Raw genomic sequence first — 22,749 nt, 5'->3', positions numbered from 1 at the left:
CAGGCAATTAAGACCATTGATCATGTACACTGTTGTTATTCATATTGAAATGTCATAACAGAAACGTTCATGCGTGCTTTAGTATGTGACTTGGCTCGCTGAGGAGTCATAGAAATTGTTTATTGATGCTGGTAGTCAGTTTAACCGAATGTAGCATGTCAACAAAAAGCTGAGAGCTTGAAGTAACACAGATTTGTGGTAAATTTGTAACCAGAGGTGCAGACACAGGGGCTGGATTAGGAGGATCAATGGGTGTGTGAAGGATTGGCATCAGGCAGATTTGGAACTCTGCTTTTTTTTATGTTTCCTGCCAGATAAATCCAAAAAAGACTGGCCAGCCTCAAAAACACCAAACGGCTGCAAGTAGGAATGAAACCGCATGCTCCAAAAAAATGACTTCTTGGATAACACAAGGTCACTGCACTGGACTGAATTTTGCAATGGCACACAAAAATAGTGAGAATGTTGAACAGCTTTTTAGTCATTTTGAAATATTTCTTTGTGAAAGCAGCTCTCCTGTCAGTAAGAATGAATCTTACAGTAGTGTCTGACGGTACAGGTTAAACAAATAAGATGTAACATGTTAATCAGTCCGATGTTGAATTGCTGTTGTTGTATTTGGAGTTGGGCCAGTAATGGACAGACGAGTTAACAATATTAATATTTTTGAAAGTCCATTGTATCAGTCTGACACAATGATGGACGGCCAGTTTGACATTTTTCCACAAGCAGCTGTTTTCATGACCACTGACTGTTTGTGTTGCCTTTAAAAACAAAGATTGACCAGTCTTACTGGGAAACAATAAATAATGATGAAATGATGAATGATCAGGGAAAGCAGTGGTCTGATGATCAGAGATTTTGTTTTTGTCTATTCTATAATTTAAAGGAGCATCTCGTTCACATAAACTCTGAGAGGTGCTGGATCCCAGACTCCCTCTGAAGGGTTTATTTCTCAGCACAATCTAACAGAGAGGAGTGTGAGCCAGTGGCAGACAGTTGTTGACAGTTTCCAGATGTGAGTGTGTTATGCTATGACTGTTGTGCAGGACACACACACACACACACACACACACACACACACACACAGCTTCTTTGAAGGGTTTAAATACATTGTTTAATGTAATTCATAAACACTTCAGATGTGTCCAAGTTGAGAGTATCCACCTGTTACTGCTGAAAAATAATGATGAATTTAGAAACCATTAAAGTCTGTGTCACATCTGCTGCTACAGAGGTGGTCACCGCTGACGAATGACAGTGATCATCTAACCTGACAGGAAACACTTACATAACCTTATGATGTTACGCAACTTACTTCCAATTTGATCTCTTCCAGGAGATGTCCATTGATGATTGTTAAGTTGCAGATTGCTGGTAGATTAGGAACATCAGGAGGCATCTTCCAGCCAAGATTCAACTTTTCAGGGAAACATAAAAAAAAAAAAAAAGTTAGAGCCAGGGACTGCCTGCTCTTTGCATTCTTTGTCTTTCCCAGCAGGCAACGTTGTTGAAAAGCGTGAAGCTCTAAACCTTTGTCTTGCAACCATTTTGTATAGAGGTGCAGAGAGAGAGAGAGAGGAGACATGCATTACCACAAGGTAATACAAATTCATGCATTTGGACTGGTTCTAGGCACATTCATCATTATCCTTTCTCCCTTTATAGCACCTTAGCTCTACTTTTGGAAGGCTTTCTGATACAGTCATGCTGTAATTGTATTTATCTGAGTGTACTCCTGTCCTACCTGCACTCATGTCTTGACTTTTGAATGAACTGTGTGGTTACAACTAGTGGAAAAGTTTGTTGCAGATAGCTTTGTGTGTGTGTGTGTGCATGTTTGGAGCCACTGAGACCCTCTAAGGATCACTCTTCCTCTTTATCCAGCCAGATGTTTTCCAGCAGATATGCTCTTCTTTAACCCTCTCTTAAGCATACTCCTAAATCACTCTGTAAATGAGCTGAGAGACAGGTGTTTACATGTAATCCTCAAAGCATGTAGTTGAAGCAGAAGTGTCTTCTTCTTACCGGTTGTCTCTGTCACGTAGAGATTAGCATGGTTTATGCTCCTACCGCTCTGATTGATCAATTAACATATATCACCCAGAAAACACGCGCCTTTTGTATTTTTGCAGACAAATAGGAAAGTTTGTACAAATACACTTATCTGATAAGACACACGGAAAATAAAAACCTCCACTGTTCCCACAAGTGCCAATGAATGAAAGGTGCTCACACGTGTGTTGTTCAGGTCAAGCTCTCGCTACCGAGCCAGTGTAAACAGAATAATTCTGGGTGCCTGGAAGCTGGTGTCAAACTGAATGGGACATTGGGGGAGAAAAATCAGATAACATTCTTTGGGAAGGGGGAAAGGGGGAACTTGTGGCCTTATTAGATAAATTAGCTGGCAGCTAAGACTGACCTGTGTTTAGTTGTGGTCATTCTACTGCTCAAGGCAAAGCAATTAAGAGCGGGGCTGTGAACTTTTCACTTTGCCCTGCGAATACAAGGCTGGCTCACACCACGCCGGTGCCTTCAAAGCTGTGCAGCAGACGGTCAGAAACAGATGATGGCTGTTGGCCATCTGAGAGGTCAGGAGTGAGGAAGTCAAAGGTCACATTCTAGCTGAGACTTTGCTAATGAGTCCATTCATTAAGCATCAAGTAATGCACAGCTGTGCTGAACATGTTTGAGCCCAATGTTGTTGTTTAACAGGCTACTAGTACATCAACATCTACTACTGGGAGGCACCGCTTTCTGCTCCTCCTCATGTTTTTTTGCTTTCTCTGAGCTAAAAAGAGCCATATAAGGTATTAAAAAAACACCTTTGATGTGTGTGTGTGTTTGTGTATCTGCATGTGTCTGCGCTGTGGCTATAAAACACTTGGCAGTATCTCAGTCCTCATTTCCTATAATAGTGGTCCAAAATTGATCATCTATTGTTTTCTTATTTTCATATTGTTGTGTCTGGATGTTGTTTATTTTATTGTGTGCCTTTCTACTGAGCTGAGTGCAGGATTTAAAACATGATTTGATTATGGCTCTGTGCTGCCATTATACTCATATAAAAGATTCTGCATTAAAATTTTTAATGAATGTTAATTTGGCTGCAGTGGGCCTCCTGCCTTATTTTTGCATACAAACTGTAATAGTTTTGATATCGGTTATGATCTCTGTTGCATCAGCCGTTGTCTGACACAATAATTTATGAGTGGAAAATAACTTTATGCTTTAATAGCAGTAATAATTTGTGCAAAGGCAGGTATGCTAAATGCCCTAGTAACATTTTATTATGTGGTTTAATGTGGACTCAAGTTTACCTTTAGCTTTACCTCAGTTTACAGTCGGTTTCTACCACTGACGATGAAGATAAAGCTGTTTTACTTGTAGTATCATCGCCTCCTTTGCCTGACAGTTCTGTAGGATAAACAACCAAAGTGATGCCAGTGTCACACTTAACCACATTATACTCTCCCAAGGGAACTGCTGACATAGTTTACGCACCTGCTCTTCACGCCTGCCACCAAGAAGCTGTGCACAGCCACTATAAGCCTCAGTCATTAATTAGCATCAGCTTGCATTAACTGCAGCATCAGTGATGTTTACTTCTCACCTCTCTGTGTTCTTGACACCCTACAGTCATCAGGCACCACTGTCATGGTGGACATAGCCGTGATGGGAGAAGCCCACGGAATGATCACAGACCTGCTGGCAGACCCCTCTCTGCCCGCTAACACCTGCACCTCACTGCGGGCCGTCAGCAAACTCCTAACCACCCAGCTCACCTTCCAGCCGCTGCACAGGCCACGTCCTGCCCCCCTGCTGAACCTCAGTGACGCCTACACCTGCTCCGATTCGGAGGAGGCACCTGAGAAAGGAGAGAAGATATCCATCCACAAGGTAATGAAGTGTCTTGATTTACAATTTACTGGTAAAATATGCAGTACAAAGAAGATGGAAGTAAAAGATATGTCCTCCAAATATCACAATTGTTAATCAAAAGTAGTCAAGAGCCAGACGCACAACAATTTCATTTGGAAACTGCTGAAATAATCCTTAGATGGAAATGCAGGTCCACCTTATTAGGGCCAAATGATTTATACACCATGCAGCACTCCCCACACATGTTAATCTTTTAGCCCATGTTTCAGCTAATGAGTGTTTCCTGCTCTGAGAGCTTTTAGCATCAAATGAAGGAGTGTATTTTCATAGAGCTGAGTGAAGAAAAATAGAGCACGTCTACTGCTTGGAGCACTGTTCTCCCTTTCATAGCCACAGCTGTGTCAACATGACAGATGTGCAGAGCCAAATAGTGTGTGTGTGTGTGTTCATGTGTATGTTCATGTAAGTGATACAACTAGAAGCAGAGAGGCAACATGAAGGTGAATGCATTTCTCATAAAGTTACAAAGAGGGATGAGTATGTGTCAACAAAAGTGGACCCCACCACAACGATGCATCCCACAATGCATTCAGGCCGTCTTGAAAGTCGGTGTGTGGTCGATGGGTGTCATTAACCAATCGCTTCTCTGACAGATACATTTTTGCGTCACATGTGGAGTGGATAGCGTTCATTACGACTTTCCTGTCTAGAGACTATGTTCCAGGCTCTGACTGCTGAGTGAAGGCACTTAGTGGAAGAGAGGAATACCTCACATTTGCTTATCTGTTCATCACTGCACACACTCATACCTTTTCCAAATTCAGCTTCAGTCCAACATGTTCTCTGTCTCTGCAATAAGGTCTTATATATTGTATAAACATCAAATACAGGAGTGACCGATCATGCGGCTGCTTACAGTACTTTGATCTCACTTTTCACACTTACACAAATATAGAGAGAAGTCCATTTATAAAATTGAATCAACATCGACTGCAGCAGCATCAGCTTTTTACTCTTTTTTTCTTTTTTGGGGGGGGGCTGATGGCCTGGTTTTGCTGTGCTGTTGCCGATGGTGATCATGTGTGTGTTTCTGTTTTTGGCCTGAGTCTGCAGGGCTTTCATTAACAACTGGAACTATGGAGCTGAAAAGTCACATCATAGCACCATCGTCTCTTTGCAAAATAAGAGCGGGAGTAAAGCATGCATTACCGAGCAGTTTTAGTATGTAGTCTGTCATTTTAATAAGGGTTTTTAGGGAGAATCCCTGTCCTATATGTACTGTGTAAGGAAAATAAGTCATCTAAAATGAATGTAAGTTATGTGTGCTAGCACTCAGCAGGATCCCTTGTTGTGAATGGGCTCATTCAGGATTCTGAAGCGATCTTTACTAGGTCACCCTGCAGAGGGCTGAGAGAGCGGGAGAGAGAGAGAGAGAGAGAGAGAGAGAGCCTGCCATGTTTAGTGCTGCTGTGCCAAACTGCTGCATGGCACAGAACAGATGGAGGCATCACAAGGGCACAGACCGCTGGGAATCCCACAGAAAGAGCAAAGAAAAGACAGACAAACACTGCAGACAGAAAGAGAGAGTTACAGAGAGAACGAGGAGCAGAGATATATGATGAAATGTAGCTGTGCAGCACTCTATCTACGGCTGTCATGTACCATGAGGGGCGTTACTGGCACTGCTCCGTCAGTATCATCCATTCAGCGACGACCGCAGTGTTGATTTTCTTTGGATACACTGGAGAAAAACATTAAATGCTTCCAGTAATGAAAAATATTTCGGGTTATCACCAGCATCATTTGTTTCCGTCAAATGCAGGAAAAACAGCAGTCTCATCTGGGTGATTCATTTGACTAGAGACAAAGCGAATAAGCATTAACCTTATCTTCCAGGTGGGAGTACTTTTAGGGCTTTTATCTAAATACAGAAACAATTACAGGGATGTTTTTTTGACTCCTACAGTCACTCGTGGGTTTGGAGTTTTTTCAGTTGATTTAAAAAAAAAAAGTAATTACATGAGTTGTTAACTGTTGTGTGTGTGTGTGTTTGCAGCGTCTGAGAAGGAGTCTCCATCCTGGACTTCTAAGAAGGATTTCTTCAACATGGACCACCACCACCTCTGCCACAGGACTACCCACAATTGAGCCTGGGCCTGTCCGAAGGGACCGCAGCGCCAGCATCAAGCCCTACCATGAAACACTCACCTGCAGGTACCAGATGACTGATGTTCTTATCTTCGGTTCTGAACAGACATCATTTGCTTATAGACTTTTGTTCAAGTTGAATTCTTCTGTGTAACTTAGAAATAAATATACAACAAAGTTTGAACTATAAAAGTACATCCAACTGTTTGCCATTACACCAGAGAAGCCTTAAGGAGGGACTCCTACAATGCTCAGCACGGTATGACACATCACTCTGAAGGTTATTAGGCTTTCCCAGCAGCGTGGCTGTAGCTATACCAAAGACTTCAGTGTGGGTGAACAGTAATGGCACAGCAGTTTAAAAAAAGGATGTGTGTGTGTGTCAGTCAGTGCGCAGTGGGAGCCAGAATGGAAATATGGCCTACAGGCGAACACATTAACCTGAATAACTAAGATGCACATCAACCCAGAGCGCATTAGTGCTGAAGATAGCACGAGACCCTGGCTGCAGAGAACATCACGGTGCAGACGCAGACCTGCCTGCGATGTAATGGACATGTTTTTTTAATACTTTTTGAAAGAAACGTGTGTATGTGTGTGTGTGTGTGTTGATGAGTGAATCTCAGTGAATGCACTGCTTTTTTTCCCAGCACATTGATGCATTAAATCTTGAGCAAACACAGCAAAACCTAATTTATTAGAGTAGTTCTGATTAGTAAGTGAATTATTTAAGCACAATTTACTGTGATCAGTGGAGAGATTGCATTCCTTACAATTACTTTGTGATTACAGTGACATTGTGTTTGGATTATCTTAAAACAGCTCAGGGAAAAACAATGTTTTTTTTATGAATTTCAAAGGGGTAGAAAATCGAGTTTCAGCTTGAAAACTTTCAGCTGTGTCTGTGTGCACGTACTTGAGTATGAATTATTGTGCACATGCACAAGCGATACTAGACAGCGCAAGATCCCTGATTTTTAAAATATTAACACAGCCTTCTAGAAGAAAGGGTCTCTGCGTGTTTTATCTGCCTTATTCACTTTATCCCCTTTTGAGTTTGAAAGCCTTCAAACAAGAGTGCGACGTTAATCTGCAAACACACACACCTCAGCATGTCTCTGCGCTGTATCTCCGACGCTGTTGTGTGCCAAACATGGAGGACAGGTCTTTCTCTGCATAGGTTTATGTATGTGTATATTTAAATTGCTACTCCAAAACATTTGTGTGACGTCTAATCTGAAATTACAGCTTAATTATTAATCTGCAGAAGAATCTGAGAAATCCTTAAATCGAACACAAAATACAATTTTAATAGAAAAAGGTACAACTGTAAGCTTCTTTGAACTCCAAAGAGATTAAAATCAGCTTGGCTTACGTACTTCCAGGTCCAATCAGCGAAGTTTTTTGCTACACACTACCTCACTGCTTCTACCCAACTCTCTTATTTTCACGTTCCACTACTGTAGGTGATGGAAAATGAGGCATGACTACAACTGCATGGCCTATTTCTCTGCACAGATTAATTTAGAAACTAATTTTGGGCTGGAAAGGTTCTGGGAAAAAAAATGAATGTTTCCAGAAGATTTGAAAATTAGATTCAATCAGGTGTACTTGGGTTAGCTAAATGAAGAAGACTATCACATTGTACAGAAGTATGTTGATTATATTAAATATTTGGTGCACATTTCCATTGTTTGCTGCTGTACCTGCCACATGATGTTCTGTCTAAATGTTTTATAAAGCAGACCAGGTCTGTTTGCTTCCATATTCATCAGGTTGAATCATGAGTCAGATTTTTTTGTAGAATTCAATATAGAGCTAATAGACTGAAATTAGTATTAATAATAAATTAATATTTTACTAATTCATTATTAAAGTGTTTTTTTAACCATTTAAAGATACTATGGATATTAAAGTTCATCCCAGGTGTAAAACTGACATAATATACAAAGCCCGCAGTCTTCCTTTCTGAATTATTTACTGCCCTTCACTCTGTGCACTGGTTTGCTTTGTGTGGAGCCCTCCAAAGAACTGTGTGGGCCACGTCTGTCAGTGGCTTGTTTAGGTCTGTTTGCACAATGACAGCGTGGTACTTGAACAAGTTCTGTAAATGTAAGCACACTGAGCAGCTTCTGTACACAAAGGCCTGTCGCCTGGTGTTAAAGCCCAGGCGAGCCCGGCAGCAGGGCCCCAGCTATAGCCACTTATGGTGGTGTGAGTGTAAACAAACACCTGGGCCTCTCCCCAGTCACCAGAACCCCACAATTAACACACACGCACACACACAGCTGCTTCTTCTGGCACAGGTTATGCAGACACAAGTGAAGAGTACAGACAGTCTCTTCTCAGCAACTCAAATTCTGTTTTTGGCTCTGGATTCAAAAATAAAAAAGGAGGCTGTTAAAGTGTGTTTAGCTAAAATACACTTTAACAGCACCTATGTCTACTGATAACAACTTGCTGTTGATGGGATCAGACCTGCGGATAGTCTTTTCGGAGGCCTTCAGCAACCACATTTTGTCTCCAGTGAGCTTTAACGCACCAATCACACAATCTTTTCAGGGAGCGGAGGGAGTGTTTTTGTCATTTTTGTACTCTCTTTGTTATGTGTCTGACCAAGACAGCTGTAAAATATGTATTTACACACAAAACAAAACACCAATGATCAGCACTGATAATGTAATAAGCCCTCATGGAGGTTGATGGGGGAATAGGGAAGGAGCAGGAGAGCACATGGGGGGGGGGAGGCTGGAAGAAAATGAACACATGGATTCAATTGCCTTCTCTCTCTCCTCCATCATCAAATCTGTGCAATCTTAATTAGGACATTAGGCTCCTTTTTTTTCTCCCTCCCTCCTTTTTCCATCATGTCAGCTTTCAGTGACGTACAGCGTTAAGAAGAAATAACACCAACTTCAAAGCAACAATATCAGCTTTTTATCGGACAGACTCGGTAAAGAAAAGGGCAGGATTGAATGGCTTCCATTTCCCTCAGCCCCTGACCACTGTGCTGTTATCTTCTTCACGTCATCTGGCTCGAGAGTAGGTAGATTACTGGAAGCAGAAATAATAGCTGCTGTGTTTATCGTGGCTTGGACACTGTCCGTTTGGGCTTGGAACCAAAGGTAATCTGTCAACCTGCAGCTAGTGGTTGAGTATAAAATCTGGGAGTAAACTGCAGCGGAAGGGTAGCAGGCAGAGGCCGGCAGAGCCTCAGAGTCAAGTAAGCAGATATGTTTAAGTACTGCTTTAGGACAATGGACTTGATTAAGACTCATAGTTACAGTAAAAATTTTATTTTGATGCTTATAATTACAAAGCGGGGCCATCGCTGTCTCCTCTCCTCTCATCTCCTATGCTCTCCTGTCCTCTCATATCCAGAGACGTACAACAAAGACATGTTTACAAGAGAAGGTTCCTGTTGCCAGTAGGTGGCGCTATGACCGTATCTTCAAATTAACATATATATCTGTTCAGACTCAGGTCCATAGCAGTAGCAGAGTTTGTCCACATTGCATGAAGTATGTTGGTGGTACTGATACAGTTCAACAGGTCAACTTTGAGGCCACGCCCCGGCCACACCGTAAGACTTTTGTAAGAGTTTTGGAATGTGTCTATTCTCTATGGTGTCCTGAGTGGACACAGTTAATTTCAGCTCAATTGGATGAAGTAAGTGAGGCGTGAAATGTTTTGTAGCAGGGTCACAAATAGGCAAAAAATGGCCGCAAAAGTCAAAATGGCGGACTTCCTGTTGGGTCTGGAGGGGGGGTCCAAGAGACTTTTTTGTGTGTCTTGGGGTGATATGTGTGCCAATTTTCATGATCCTGTGTCAAACTGGCCAGAGGGGCTACGGGTTAGGGGGCGCTATAGAGCCATTTTTCCATGTGCGTTTCAAAAGTCAGTAAATTTCAAAATTTTGAATGGATTTTTCTACCAAGTTTGGTGAGTTTTGGGGCATGTTAAGGCCTCCAAAAATGATCATGATTTCTGTCATTTATGGTTGGAATTGTTCTGGGTGGTCAATGCACGCATCAGATCAGGTTTTTTATGACCATCATAGCCAACAAAAATGGCAGGGAGGCTTGTTGCAGATGGGAGATGACGCCATCGTAGCATGTGTTTAATGTTGAGAGAATGTCTTCAGAGTAGTTTTGTTTGCCTCAACCTAACCAAACACAAACAGTCATAATAACAAGCCCTCTCCACATGTGAGGCGGCTGGTGTGGTGGAGGGTTTCTGAGATTTCACTCAAATGTTTCTTGTTTTATCTGCTTGCTGTTGTTGTGGTAATACTCACAGATATTTGTAAATGTTACAGAAAGATTGCAGACAGGATGCAGACAGTTCATGGAACAAACATATTTACAGGCAGCTGTTGAAATCCACCCCGGAGATTTCAAGTCAAATAAATTCTTAATACGAATGATTTCTCGTAGACAGAGCTGAAGCAAATACATTCTGGAATGTGTATTATTTCTTCCCCTCACTGGGACAGTTAAATTACTGTAACTACACTGCTAACCACTGTAACTACTCAGCTTTTTGTGATAAAAGCTCAAGTCACTTGATACCTGACTGACAGATTCCTCAAGAGAAAATGGCCGGCCTCCTTTATTTACATTCTGTGCTGAAGGCTCGATGTCAGTAGCTGAGGTTATTTTGCTGCATTAGCAGAATAGGAAAAGTGTCTGCCAGTTCTTCAACTTTCATTAAAAGTAAACCTTTTAAGCCAAATGCTGCTGCCTGCCCGGACCCCCCTGATAATAATGTACTAACTGTTCACCCGCCAAACTATCAAACTATTTTATACTCCACACCTGCTAGGCATTAGACATAGTGGTCCGACCTGGCCATGCAAACACAACAGAACACCCTTTGTTTGGGGCCTCAGGACCATTATGCTGGGTGGGTACGGCTCAAAAGTGTTCCAGAAACACTTTATCAGAAGGAGATAGACACACACTGCAGCCCTTTGTGCTCCCTGTGACACCATGCTCTAACGGCAGGCATTTCCTGCTCCGAGAAGGCAGGTTTTACAACATTTAGGGAGAGGTATTTTAATTGGAACCACCTACAGCCTGACAGTGGCCTCAGTGGAGAAACATGGAACAGCTGTTGAGAGAAGCTTGGGAGGCTCCCCCCACGGTGTCACACAGGCCAGATCTTTCTATCAGTTACTGTTTGATTTATAAATGTGAGGATTTTTCATCTGTCTCTGTGAGACTGTGGCTGGCAGTAAGTTGTTCCTGACACTTGTCCGCACATTAATCTCAAAAAGGCTGGGCTCCCTTTCTAATGAGTAATTTATAATGACGCCAGGACAGGCAACTGTTTTGAATTTGTTTTGCTGTTTATTCCCTTTTGTATTGTGTTAATGTGAGCATCCATTAGATCCATTAATGAGTTATTTTCTTGAATCATCTGTACGACGTCTGTTTCATGTGGAGACAGCACAGTAGGAATTTTTTTCACTTTCACAACTTCTGCTGACTGGTTCGACATCAAACACAGATGTAATGGCTTTATTCCCAATTATTTGGCGCAGATACAGACAGCAGAGCCATGCACATTTTGTTTTTCTACAAACACACATGTATCCCTCTGTGGGTTTTCTCTTAATTGAACAGTCGGAACATGCTTGCTTTGTCATACAAATAATAATGTGGACTCATTTTCATAATAATAAACAATAACGTCATCATGTGTATATCAAAGAGCGGGCACACTACAGTTTAATGATTTTATATAATGGGTGCTTTTTTTGCCTCCCAATCTGTTTCCACGGTGTGCTTTATGAGATTTTACAGAAGCAACACACATCAGTTTTAAGATGCATATGATAGAGTTCAATATAATGTATGCCTCTTTATCTCTTTTTTTTTGTCACAGTTGTGGGAGACCATACATCAGACTGAGCCATGGGGAAGGCTCCATAGACAAGGGAGACAGGATACCACGATCAGGTATGCCCACAGTCTTCATTTCTCTCTTTTGTATCAGTGACTCCGCTGCCACTCTGTAGGTCTGTTCACTTGGACCAAAACAGAAAATTATGCTTTTCCTGGTTTATAAAATCATTTTTAGCATTAAATAAAAAAGATGGTTCAAAATAAAAGAGATGTGGGTGAGCTGTTTGTGACCAAAATGACTGAAATGAACTGAAACTTACCAAACTTGTCTTTACTAGTATGCTGTAAATATGCCTCTTCGATATTTTATGGATTCATATCTTGTATATATGTCTCATTTGGCACGCACCAGCATTCATATGGCATCCTGCTTGTTTAAATGAACTGCACTAACAGAGCGATCACACCAGAGATCATTTTATTCAAACTAAACCTGCCAAGTTTTAAATGCACCCTGACTGGTTTTGAGTGAAAGTAATCCAACTTCCTCCTGTCTTAATGATCAGATCTCTGGGAGCTTCACTTTGAGAAATGCAGGATTAAGGATTGTGGATATGTGTGGAGAAGTAAATCCAGCACCCCAAGAAGCTTGATGATATGCATCACTTTAAGGAGATTAGCAGTGGATTTTCCCCCTTAGGCCGCAGTGTGACGTCTCTTTGTTTTTCCTTTTTTGCTAGCGGAGGACCAAGTGGTTGTGTCATCTGACTGTGACAGCACCCACGAAGCCAACCACAGTGACAGCAGTGATGTAGCACATACACAGGAGGACACAGAGGAAGGAAAAAACCCATCCCAGAATGTTATCCTACATGCACTAATACCTCCTGAGGCAAGGCCAGCCATTTTGTCTCATGGGCCATGGGCCTGATACAGTATAACTCTCTGATGAGCAACTTACATTGTATTTTGTATGTGCTGCTTTCACAGGACAAACCCATCTTGGCACCAGAGCCATTAATAATGGAGGACTTGGAGCCTTTAACTAGTCAGCTAAATAATTGGAACTTCCCCATCTTCACCTTGATGGAGAGGACCAATGGGAAATGTGGGCGGATCCTCAGTCAGGTGAGAACATCTGAGAGGGATCGAGCTCAGAGGTAAACCACAAACACAGAGGCTGCCCTTAAACCAACATAACACAATCCTCTTAAATACTCTGTGGGATTATGTTTACATTATACATAATTGATCATTCGTAATTGATCTCTGCCAGGTGACATTCACACTGACAGTTTGATGTTTGTGTTTCAGGTATCATACAGGCTCTTTGAAGACACTGGCCTGTTTGAAACTTTTAAGATTCCTGTAAAAGAATTCATGAACTACTTCCATGCCCTTGAGAATGGTTACAGAGACATACCATGTAAGCTTTGAGCATTTAACCCTCTAACTGCTTGCTATTTATTTTTCTTCATCTGTAGTTATATTTACAGCTGTAACAACAAAAACAGCCACTAGAGGGAAATGTCTCACAGTCTTTCCCTAGTTAGTCATTTACTATATGACTGCATGCTGCCTGTTATGATGAGACACATAAGCAGCTCAACAGTGCACCCTGGTGGAGAAGATTATACACAGTTTTCTTTTCTGACCCAGATCACAACAGGGTCCATGCCACAGATGTGCTTCATGCAGTCTGGTACCTCACCACGCAGGCTGTGCCGGGTCTACCCAGCCTCATTACAGACCACGGCTCTGCCAGTGACTCAGGTACGTCTCCTACAGTACGTCTTTGCAGATGTTAGCATGCTGGGGATGCTGGAGTGTACAGTGAAGCCATCTGTCCATAAAAGCGTGTTTATAGTTGTTGCTGTTACTTCTCACTTTTGAGAAGCGATTGAGGGCAGTAAAGAGTTTCTATGTAGGACATTATATGTTTTTAGATTTGCTCATCTCCCTGTAGCTTCTCTGAGAGCTATCCCATTAACGTCAGTGCATCAAACCTGCAGGAATGTGTGCTCTTATCCTACTCACAGTTTGTCTTATCTAACTCAGGCTTTTGGCACTTGCATTACGTACCAAACACTATTTGAAGTCTAGAGGAGCATGAAATTGTGGGCAGATTAGAATTCCCTCTTACCCATATTTCCATAACCTCATTTGTATGCCTTACTAGGGCCATCCCTTTGATCCACATATAAGTGGATTTGAATGTTCAAGTGTGGGTGTCTGTGTGTGTGTGTGTATGTGTGTCTTCCAAAGTGCATCTATGTGCACATGAAAGTACAGTATGTGTGTTGTGTAAATTTTGCCACCCGGCTCCTCAACCTCCTTACTTTGTCTGCTTCCTTGCGGCTAGACTCTGACAGTGGGATAACACACAGTCATATGGGCTTCCTGGTTTCAAAGACCTACACTGTGTCAGAAGATGGTTATGGCTGCCTGTCAGGCCTCATACCTGCTCTGGAACTCATGGCCCTTTATGTGGCTGCTGCAATGCACGACTACGATCACCCAGGGAGGACAAACGCTTTCCTCGTGGCCACCAGCGCCCCACAGGTACGCGCTGAACACTGAACAAAATAAGATGTTTGTTGCCTGCTTAGTGTTCCTTTGTAATCAGCAGAATGATAATTTGATTGGTCTATCTCACTGCCAAACTGCGCTGGCAAAGCTGACACGAATCACCAGTCATTCACGGTGTAATCAGAAAACCAGCAGTTAGAACTCCTTAATGCTTGTCAGATGCTGACAGATCACAAGCTTAGGCTTGTTTGTTTGTAGTCTTAGAATATCTCTTAAATTTAAGTGAAGAGGGTGTTGTGATGATTAAAGATGGAGTCTATTTTATTCTTATTGCTTGTTACAACTTTGGAATTACCTCGTATTGTCTAATCTTTTTACCCACTCTTGTACTTGTTAATTTGAAGTGTGTGTGTGTGTGTGTGTGTGTGTGTGTATGTTTGTCTTGCAGGCGGTGCTCTACAACGATCGTTCAGTTCTGGAGAACCACCATGCTGCCTCAGCCTGGAACCTCTTTATGTCACAGCCAGAGTACAACTTCCTGGTCAACCTAGACCATGTGGAGTTTAAACGTTTCCGTTTCCTGGTCATTGAGGCCATACTGGCCACAGACCTGAAGAAGCACTTTGACTTCCTGGCTGAATTCAATGCTAAGGTATGGACTTTGTATTGTTTTGCATTGAGATGCTGGAAAGGGTTATGGGTATTGTAAGTGATTCTCATCACGATGTGACGAAATGTTTAACATTGGCGGGAGATGTATCTTCAAATTGAAAGTGAAACATTTTGTTTTTAAGTCAAGTGTTCTCTAGAAGTACCACAGGTTTTTTAATATAATCATAGGTTTCATGGAAAGTCTGGTGTTTTTTGTGGAACTGGACTCCTCAAGTCAACAACACAAAGCACCCTGCAGCTTTTCGTGAACTTAAGACAAAATGTTGGCTTTGGACTTGAGGGTTTTTCCATTGTGAGTATTACTACAGTGGTGGTGCTGTATGGCCAGGGCCTGTCAGCTATCATTGAGCCTGCTGGCTTGGCAGCCAATGTAACAGCAACGTCTCTCACAGTACCCTGCTCGGCTCTTCCTGGAAGCAAATTAGTCTTCTCTGAAGTATCCATCGAGTTTTTGCACTTGATCTTCCCAGCTTCCCTGCTCGGCTCTTCCTGGAAGCAAATTAGTCTTCTCTGAAGTATCCATCGAGTTTTCGCACTTGATCTTCCCGGCTTCCTGAGTAACTCCAGATCTGACACTCATTAAGCATAGATAGAAATACTGAGGAATTCATTCACTTATTAATTCATTCATTCACAGATTAACTTGTGTGTTTCATTGCTGGCCTTGACCCTAGAAGTATGTTGATGTGTGTGTGGTATCAGAGAAACTGTGCACAATAATACAGTTTTAAAGCATTATGGTTTTAATGTTTATAACAAATCATCATTTAATCACAAGTAAAGAAGCTGTTCATGTTCTTCATTTCATTCTCCGTACCTTTTAGATTTAGTAGTAAAGCATGGGAATATCTTCACACCTCACATGCTGTGTCTTTTCACAAGTGTTAACATATCTGTTGATCCTGCAGGTGGGCGATGATCCATCTACAGGTATCGACTGGTCCAATGAGAACGACAGGTTGCTCGTCTGCCAGATGTGCATTAAACTGGCCGACATCAATGGGCCTCTGAAGTGCAAGGATCTGCATCTGCAGTGGACAGAGGGCATCGTCAACGAGTTCTATGAACAGGTGCCTCCTCAGAATTTGCTAAACAAGACATCAATGTACCATGTTTGTGTGCAGATATGGAAACAACAACATAAACACCTGTGTGGTGGGATAAGCAATACAGTAGTTGCAATAGCGAAAATTGTTTTTCATAACATCTGCATTGTTGATTTTGAGAAACAAAAAGATTATTGAAGATAATTAGAAAATAAATGTGACAATTGAATCTAAATAATTAAAAACAGAGGCTTGCTTCTCCACCACCTCCCCTGCACATAGGCTGAGAGAGCTAAAACACAACTCATGGGATGCAAATACTTACACCCCAACCAAATAATTAAACATGAATACGCGTAAGTTCACCGTGGTTACTGCAGATGACAGCAGAAATATAAACAGTTGACCTGGCCTGCTCACACCTGTCTGATTCTTTATGATGATAAAGTTACGGCTGCCTCCAGCATGGTGTGGGAGATACTTAAAACATGTGTAGTTTATATGTGATGTTCATAACATATTCTGATATGGTGCTATGGATATGGTAAGTCGTTTTGAAACCCATAGCAATCAGCAAAGAGTCTGAAACACTGTCCTCTGTGTAGACCTGTGGTCTTCAGGCATGATTGATTTTGTTCCCTTTAATTCATTTTTCATTCAATCCCTGCCTGACATAGACAGATAGAAACAGCAGTGCTCCCTTTGAGAGCTGCTATTTTGTGAAGTTGAATGTTTCTATTGTTATTTTTTCATTTACATATGTACACAGTATTGACATAGAAGCCAGGGGCAAAAGTGTTTTGTGGTTTATGCTGTTAGTGTTTCACATGTGCTGTATGTGCATCATGTACTGAATTCAAGCATAATAGTGGCCTCATTTTTATATACAGTGCTGCAGCCGAAAACAAATCCTCCAACTCCAACCCGCCCCCCACCCAGCCCCCTTTCACTGACCTTTGTTACACTATGTCCTCCTGGCACTGAATGGCTGTTAATCTCCGCTAATTGCCTCTGGGTCAAGCAGAATATGTTCAAGCCTTTATGTACCCTGCTACTTCAACTAGGTGACACAGCCTGCTTGTTTCCGAGCCTCCCTGAGCTCAGTGTGTGTGTGTGTGTGATGGGTGGGGGGGCAGCAGAGCGCAGGAGCTCCACATAACAAACACTCTTCTGTCTTTCAGTAGTTTTAGTGCTGCTGCATGTAGTGACACACACACAGGGCACCCAGGAAACTGTCATTCAGGTTAAGCTGTCAACATAAACACACATACAATACATACACAACAAAGCCATTTATACACAGCATACACAGGTGCAAATGCAAGTCATGAAAACATTTCGACGTATCCTTGAAGATGAAGTTGAAACTGATAAAGAGGTATGAAACAGGATTTTATAAGTCTTTTCCCAAATTGTATTCACTTTGTCAGAATACACCTTGCCACCTGTTTCATAACATCTATCATGTTTATCATGTAACCATGGTGATAACAAGATCATCCCCCTCTTGTGTTTTTTTTTTTTCTCACCATCATTTACGTCAGATGTTAGGAAGCTCCATCAAAGTGCAGGTCCATCTGACATCCAATCTTTCGATGAATCTCATTGTGCTTTACATTAGTGTCTTGTTTCACCGCAGGGGCAGAGGCATTCTTCTGTGTAGTGTATGGGATGACTCTTTTGGTCAGTTACCAAGGCAACTAGGAAACCTTGCTATAGCTGATGTTCATTCCCCATCTATACAGACGTCACAGATAGCATGCATGCTGTGCTTTTCTTTAGGCCTTTGTGGAAATGACTTTCGTTGACAGTTTGGACTCATTTCAAATGATAGATTTGGTTGTGATTTGATTTGGTTCTGATAGAATCAGTGATACGACTGTAAATGAATTGTTAAAAGGCACCAAAATTATACTATGTTGGTACATATACCAGTCTGTTACCAAGCGGTAACTTCACATCTGTGTCTTCTTTCAGTCATCTCCAACAAGTCACATGAATAGAAGTATGTATTAGCAGGCTAGCTAGTGTTGCTGGTGCTTCAAAAAAACCATAACAACCAAGCTGGGCTGTGGGCTGACGCATTAACAAAGTGGACAGATGCTCTCTAAGTTCCAAGTGGAGAGTTCAGGTCAAAAGAAATTTGAAGTTAACACCAAGTCTCAGTATGTGGTGAGATGTGAATCATGCCGTGCTTTGCTATTCATTAATGTGGCTCATGCTTTATAATGTAGGGTGATGAGGAAGCCAGCCTTGGCCTTCCAATCAGCCCCTTCATGGATCGAGCGGCACCTCAGCTGGCCAAACTCCAAGAATCGTTCATCACGCACATTGTTGGGCCGCTGTGCAACTCCTACGACTCGGCCTGCCTTATGCCTGGAAGATGGGTGGAACCAAACCCAGAGATGGATGAGCCAGCGATTGTGGAAAATGAGGAGGAGGATGAGGAGGATACAGCAGAGGAGGACACTTCTACCAGCTCAGAAGCATCACGTAAGAACAAAAGTCTAAAATAAAACAGATCAGAAACATGTTGCTTAGAGTGTGAAGATATTTTTTTTTCCTTACAGAGAAAGCAGCTCCCAAGAAGAGGAGAAAAGTCTTTTGCCAGATCACTCAGCACTTGCTGGAAAACCATGAGATGTGGAAAAAGGTGATAGCAGAGGATGCCTCGAAACAAGGGCAAGGAGCAGAGTCAGTCCATTTAAACAATGTAGCTGAGCCAATTCTGGCTATTCATGAGGAGGAAGAGGAGTCAGGCAGCAGAGAGGAGCTGGTAGAAGGAGAGGATCCAGAGGAGGAAGTGGAAGAACCTGAGTGGTCTCTGAGGGAAGACTCTAAACCTCTAGAGGAGGGGGACCCAAAATGAAACTGCCGATGGGAAACATGGCATCAGTCAGGAAGCGGATGTGAAGAAGTATTACTTATTGTTATCCTATCAACTGACTCCTGTTTCTGCCAGCACATCACTTAGACACAACACTGTAGATGATTGGGAAAAGTGTGCCTATACAGAAAACAACAGGGTGGGAATATTTGTGCTTTACACATTTTATCTGAATATGGGGTCTCAGCAAACATTTTAAGGAGCTTTCCATATTGCAATACGGGATTATTTGTGTACTTTGGGATACAGACTCTTTTGCTACTGTCAAGAGAAGAAGAACGCTGGTTGCACCGGCTTCGATCTAGAATGGTTACACAGGACTGCAGAAAACTGCTGCCAATTTATACATAGATATTTTCTGAATGCAGTTATATAGACATCACAGTTACTTGTACTTGTGTTTCAATTTTAGCATTTTTGAGGTCTCACAGTATGTTTTTTTTTTTTTTTTTGTACATGGAATATAAAGGGAGTCAAACAAGTAAGGGGGTAATTTTTTTCCTTTCAACTTCTTGACAAAATGAATCACTCACCCATGGGCTTTAGCACACAAAAACAAATATTTACACGTAATATATTTTGCATTTGCTGCCAAATTTAGTACTTAAGTTAAGTGGAGCTGTATTAGTCGTGACTTAGAGACTGCTTATACTTTCTGTGTGTTCTAATGAATGCACTCATATGCACAGTAACTCTGCAAAACGTGCGACATTTCACATAATTCAAATAATCCAAAACATAGTTACTCACCATACATAAAGATAAATATAGCTCCTTGATCCCAAGAGACCTGTGTCACCTAGTTACTCACCATACATAAAGATAAATATAGCTCCTTGATCCCAAGAGACCTGTGTCACCTAGTTACTCACCATACATAAAGATAAATATAGCTCCTTGATCCCAAGAGACCTGTGACATGCGTCGGTGGGTTGTTGGACTATGACACCACCACCATACTGAGGATGGGAACTTCTCAAATCACAAATAAATGACTCAAAAATAAGTGTCAAATTTGACACCATGTGAGGCAACCTGCCATATATATGGCTGAATAAATATTACTTATTGAGTCATTTATTTGTTCACTCATTTCTCATGGATCTCCGTTCAGTTCAGGGCCCACTAATGAAATGCCTAAATCTAGATAGTAAACGGCCCTAAAGAAGCATACCGACATTATCTTTCCTATCGATTAATGACTCTGAGACTTTGTGTTTTGACTCAGTGAGCTGTATTATTACTCTACACTTCCTCATTATATAAAAAACCTGCAAATGATGCTGACCTTTAACCCTCAGGAAAACCTCAACTGTTTTAATTCAAACTAAATATCTGTAAGCTTGTTTGTAATCTACTCACAAAAAAGCTGCAAGGCTGAACTCTCCTCCATCCTTCCCTGTGATCTTTGTGCAGTGCATCTTTCTGATTCCTCCTCTGGAACCTCAGGGAGACATTCATTCTCTTACAGTTCAGAGCAGGCGAGAGCTAAGAATGCTGATGATGCTACAGATAGATAAATACATGAAACATTACCCTAAAAAAAGCGTTTAAAAAAAAAATGAAATGAATGAAAAACTATTTCAGTTGTCACATGACCTGTCCACAAAAATACTCTTACAGCAAGAATGGTCTAGGTAATGAAAGCCAAAATAATGTTGTTATTAATCACCACTGCAGAGGCTTCAATATTAATGTAATGGCTGCAGAATATGTAATTTTATGTGTACTATTAACACCTGATGTCATACGATAGGAAATGCAAACAAATTACAATTCCAACAGCGCCGCAGCTCAAAAAAGTAAGATGCAAAAAGGTCTCATTTGCATATGCAACCATTTGTTCATTCATTGACAAAAGATGGCTAGGAAGCCATGTCTAAGAAGCAGATCTTGTGTTGAATAAGTGCTCTACACTGTGTTTGTGGGTCAACATTCTGTCACAAGTGCAGTGACGCCATATGTAATGAATTATCTAATGCTAATCTTGTCGCATTCTCATGACCTACATGTATATTGGAGTCTCTGATGGGCTGGTATCTGCGGCTGTTGCTGCACTGCTGCTCTCTTCTCATTCATTTAAAATGATCCCCAGAATGGAGAGCAGCGCACACGTCAGCCTGTTTGTAGGATTATATTGTAGGATACAGGTATAGAACATCATGTCCCCGTAGCCTTGCAGATTCTGCATTAACATATTCTGCAGCCACACAGTGCTCCTGGCTGCAGTGTATGGAGCATTCCACTTTGCCTTGTTTACTGCTTTCGCTAACACAAACTCAATAATTGGTTGACCTACTGATTAGCAAGGCAGTACACAAACATACCCCAAGCCATACATCCGACCATTGTTAGAAGCCACTGAATCAGAGCAAGTTTTGGCCTGTAATGATCATTCGTTACCTCGCCCATTATATACAGTGTGCATGGACTCCTCTGTTTGTTGATGCCTCTAATGCCTAACGAGCTATAATCATCATAATGCACACAACGGGCACATTTTATTCTAGCTTTTGATGTTAAGTAGCAAAGCTCTTCATCGCCATACAGACATCTCAACTAAAGTGGTCCACAATTGGAAACACTGCTATCACTGCTATGATGTAATCTCCACTCCGCAGTTTGTATTGTATAAGTTGTAAAATTACATCAAAACTCCTGCTTTGTGAATGCATATACCCTGTGTGGTGTACAGGGTATATGCAGGAACAACAGAATGTCTGTATTTGGATTCTTCGATCACCTCCTGTCCTGTTTTTTGTGCTGTTACAGGCAAGAGGGAAAGGGGCGAGGTAACGAATGGCAAACCAATGCAGTCATTCTTCACAGATACTCAGTTGATATTATTATTATTCACAGAAGGTCCTATGGCATATTTTCTCCCTAGCGCTTCCTCTTTGATCCGCACGCTGCTTATGGGCTCACTGGCAAAAAAAGCAGTGGAGCATTCATCATCGCACAACGCTCTCCCATCTTCAACTGGGTTCTATCCACTGTGTTAGTCTGTTGCCCGTCACATTATTTAATTACATTATTATTATTATTTTAGAGTGGACAGCATACACATTTCAAACCTGTCTTTATTTTATTTTGATGTTTTTATTTTTTTTATTTTTTATTTGACTGTCATGCTTATTCACACTTAGATGTGTACATATAAAATAACTGTAACCATGGGAACCAAACAAGCTTTACAATTGTGTAAACAAAATGAGATGAGTATTTTTATATAGTTGACACATGATTAAATAATTATATGCTTTCTTCTCACTAGTACCTTGCACTTACCACATGTACTAAGAGGGAACATGTCCAAATACACAGTATTTGTGAACGTTAAAAATAATGAATTACTTTGCAGGTCGATGCTCCATTTTGTACAATATACATATATGCTGTACAGTAAAGAAATTTTAAAACTACAAAAACTCTTTTAGATATACATTATTTATTTTTACCATTTTGTAATTTAGACACTATACTGTAGCTTCAATATTGCCAGACTTACTGGAAGTGCCTATATTGGTATTATGTATCATACAGTGAATATATTTGAAGATCATTAGACGTTGTCACGAACTGAACCATGTGGATGTCGTAATGTGAATACATTGAATTACAAGATTACAATTTCTGTGGTATTATTGTGTCAGCGTTGTGTTTATTGAATCTGTCCTCAGCGCGGAGAGACGACAGCGATTGATGGGTCGATTTTTTTTTTTTTAAAGGCACCATA

At 41.3% G+C, this 22,749-nt stretch overlaps 1 protein-coding gene across 3 annotated transcripts in view; it reads left to right on the top strand.

The window, feature by feature from the left end:
- The window catches only part of LOC114452391 (cGMP-inhibited 3',5'-cyclic phosphodiesterase A-like), a 58,887-nt gene extending 36,379 nt beyond the window's left edge, over positions 1-22,508 (top strand). For 2 of the 3 annotated variants that reach the window (XM_028431677.1, XM_028431676.1), the window contains 12 exons: positions 3,640-3,900; positions 5,939-6,096; positions 11,920-11,993; positions 12,620-12,771; positions 12,870-13,007; positions 13,194-13,305; positions 13,539-13,652; positions 14,242-14,441; positions 14,857-15,060; positions 15,989-16,150; positions 18,361-18,619; positions 18,697-22,508. In XM_028431677.1, coding sequence (XP_028287478.1) covers positions 3,640-3,900; positions 5,939-6,096; positions 11,920-11,993; positions 12,620-12,771; positions 12,870-13,007; positions 13,194-13,305; positions 13,539-13,652; positions 14,242-14,441; positions 14,857-15,060; positions 15,989-16,150; positions 18,361-18,619; positions 18,697-18,995 — 2,133 coding nt within the window. In that variant the 3' untranslated portion in view covers positions 18,996-22,508. The remainder of the gene's footprint in view (positions 1-3,639; positions 3,901-5,938; positions 6,097-11,919; positions 11,994-12,619; positions 12,772-12,869; positions 13,008-13,193; positions 13,306-13,538; positions 13,653-14,241; positions 14,442-14,856; positions 15,061-15,988; positions 16,151-18,360; positions 18,620-18,696) is intronic. The other variant, XR_003672257.1, reaches the window with a different exon arrangement.
- The last annotated feature ends 241 nt before the right edge of the window (positions 22,509-22,749 follow it).

The sequence above is a fragment of the Parambassis ranga genome, chromosome 19 (assembly GCF_900634625.1).
Source record: "Parambassis ranga chromosome 19, fParRan2.1, whole genome shotgun sequence".
Lineage (NCBI taxonomy): Eukaryota > Metazoa > Chordata > Actinopteri > Ambassidae > Parambassis > Parambassis ranga.
Note: the sequence above shows the minus strand (reverse complement) of the source record. Positions and strands in the feature narration are given on the sequence as shown.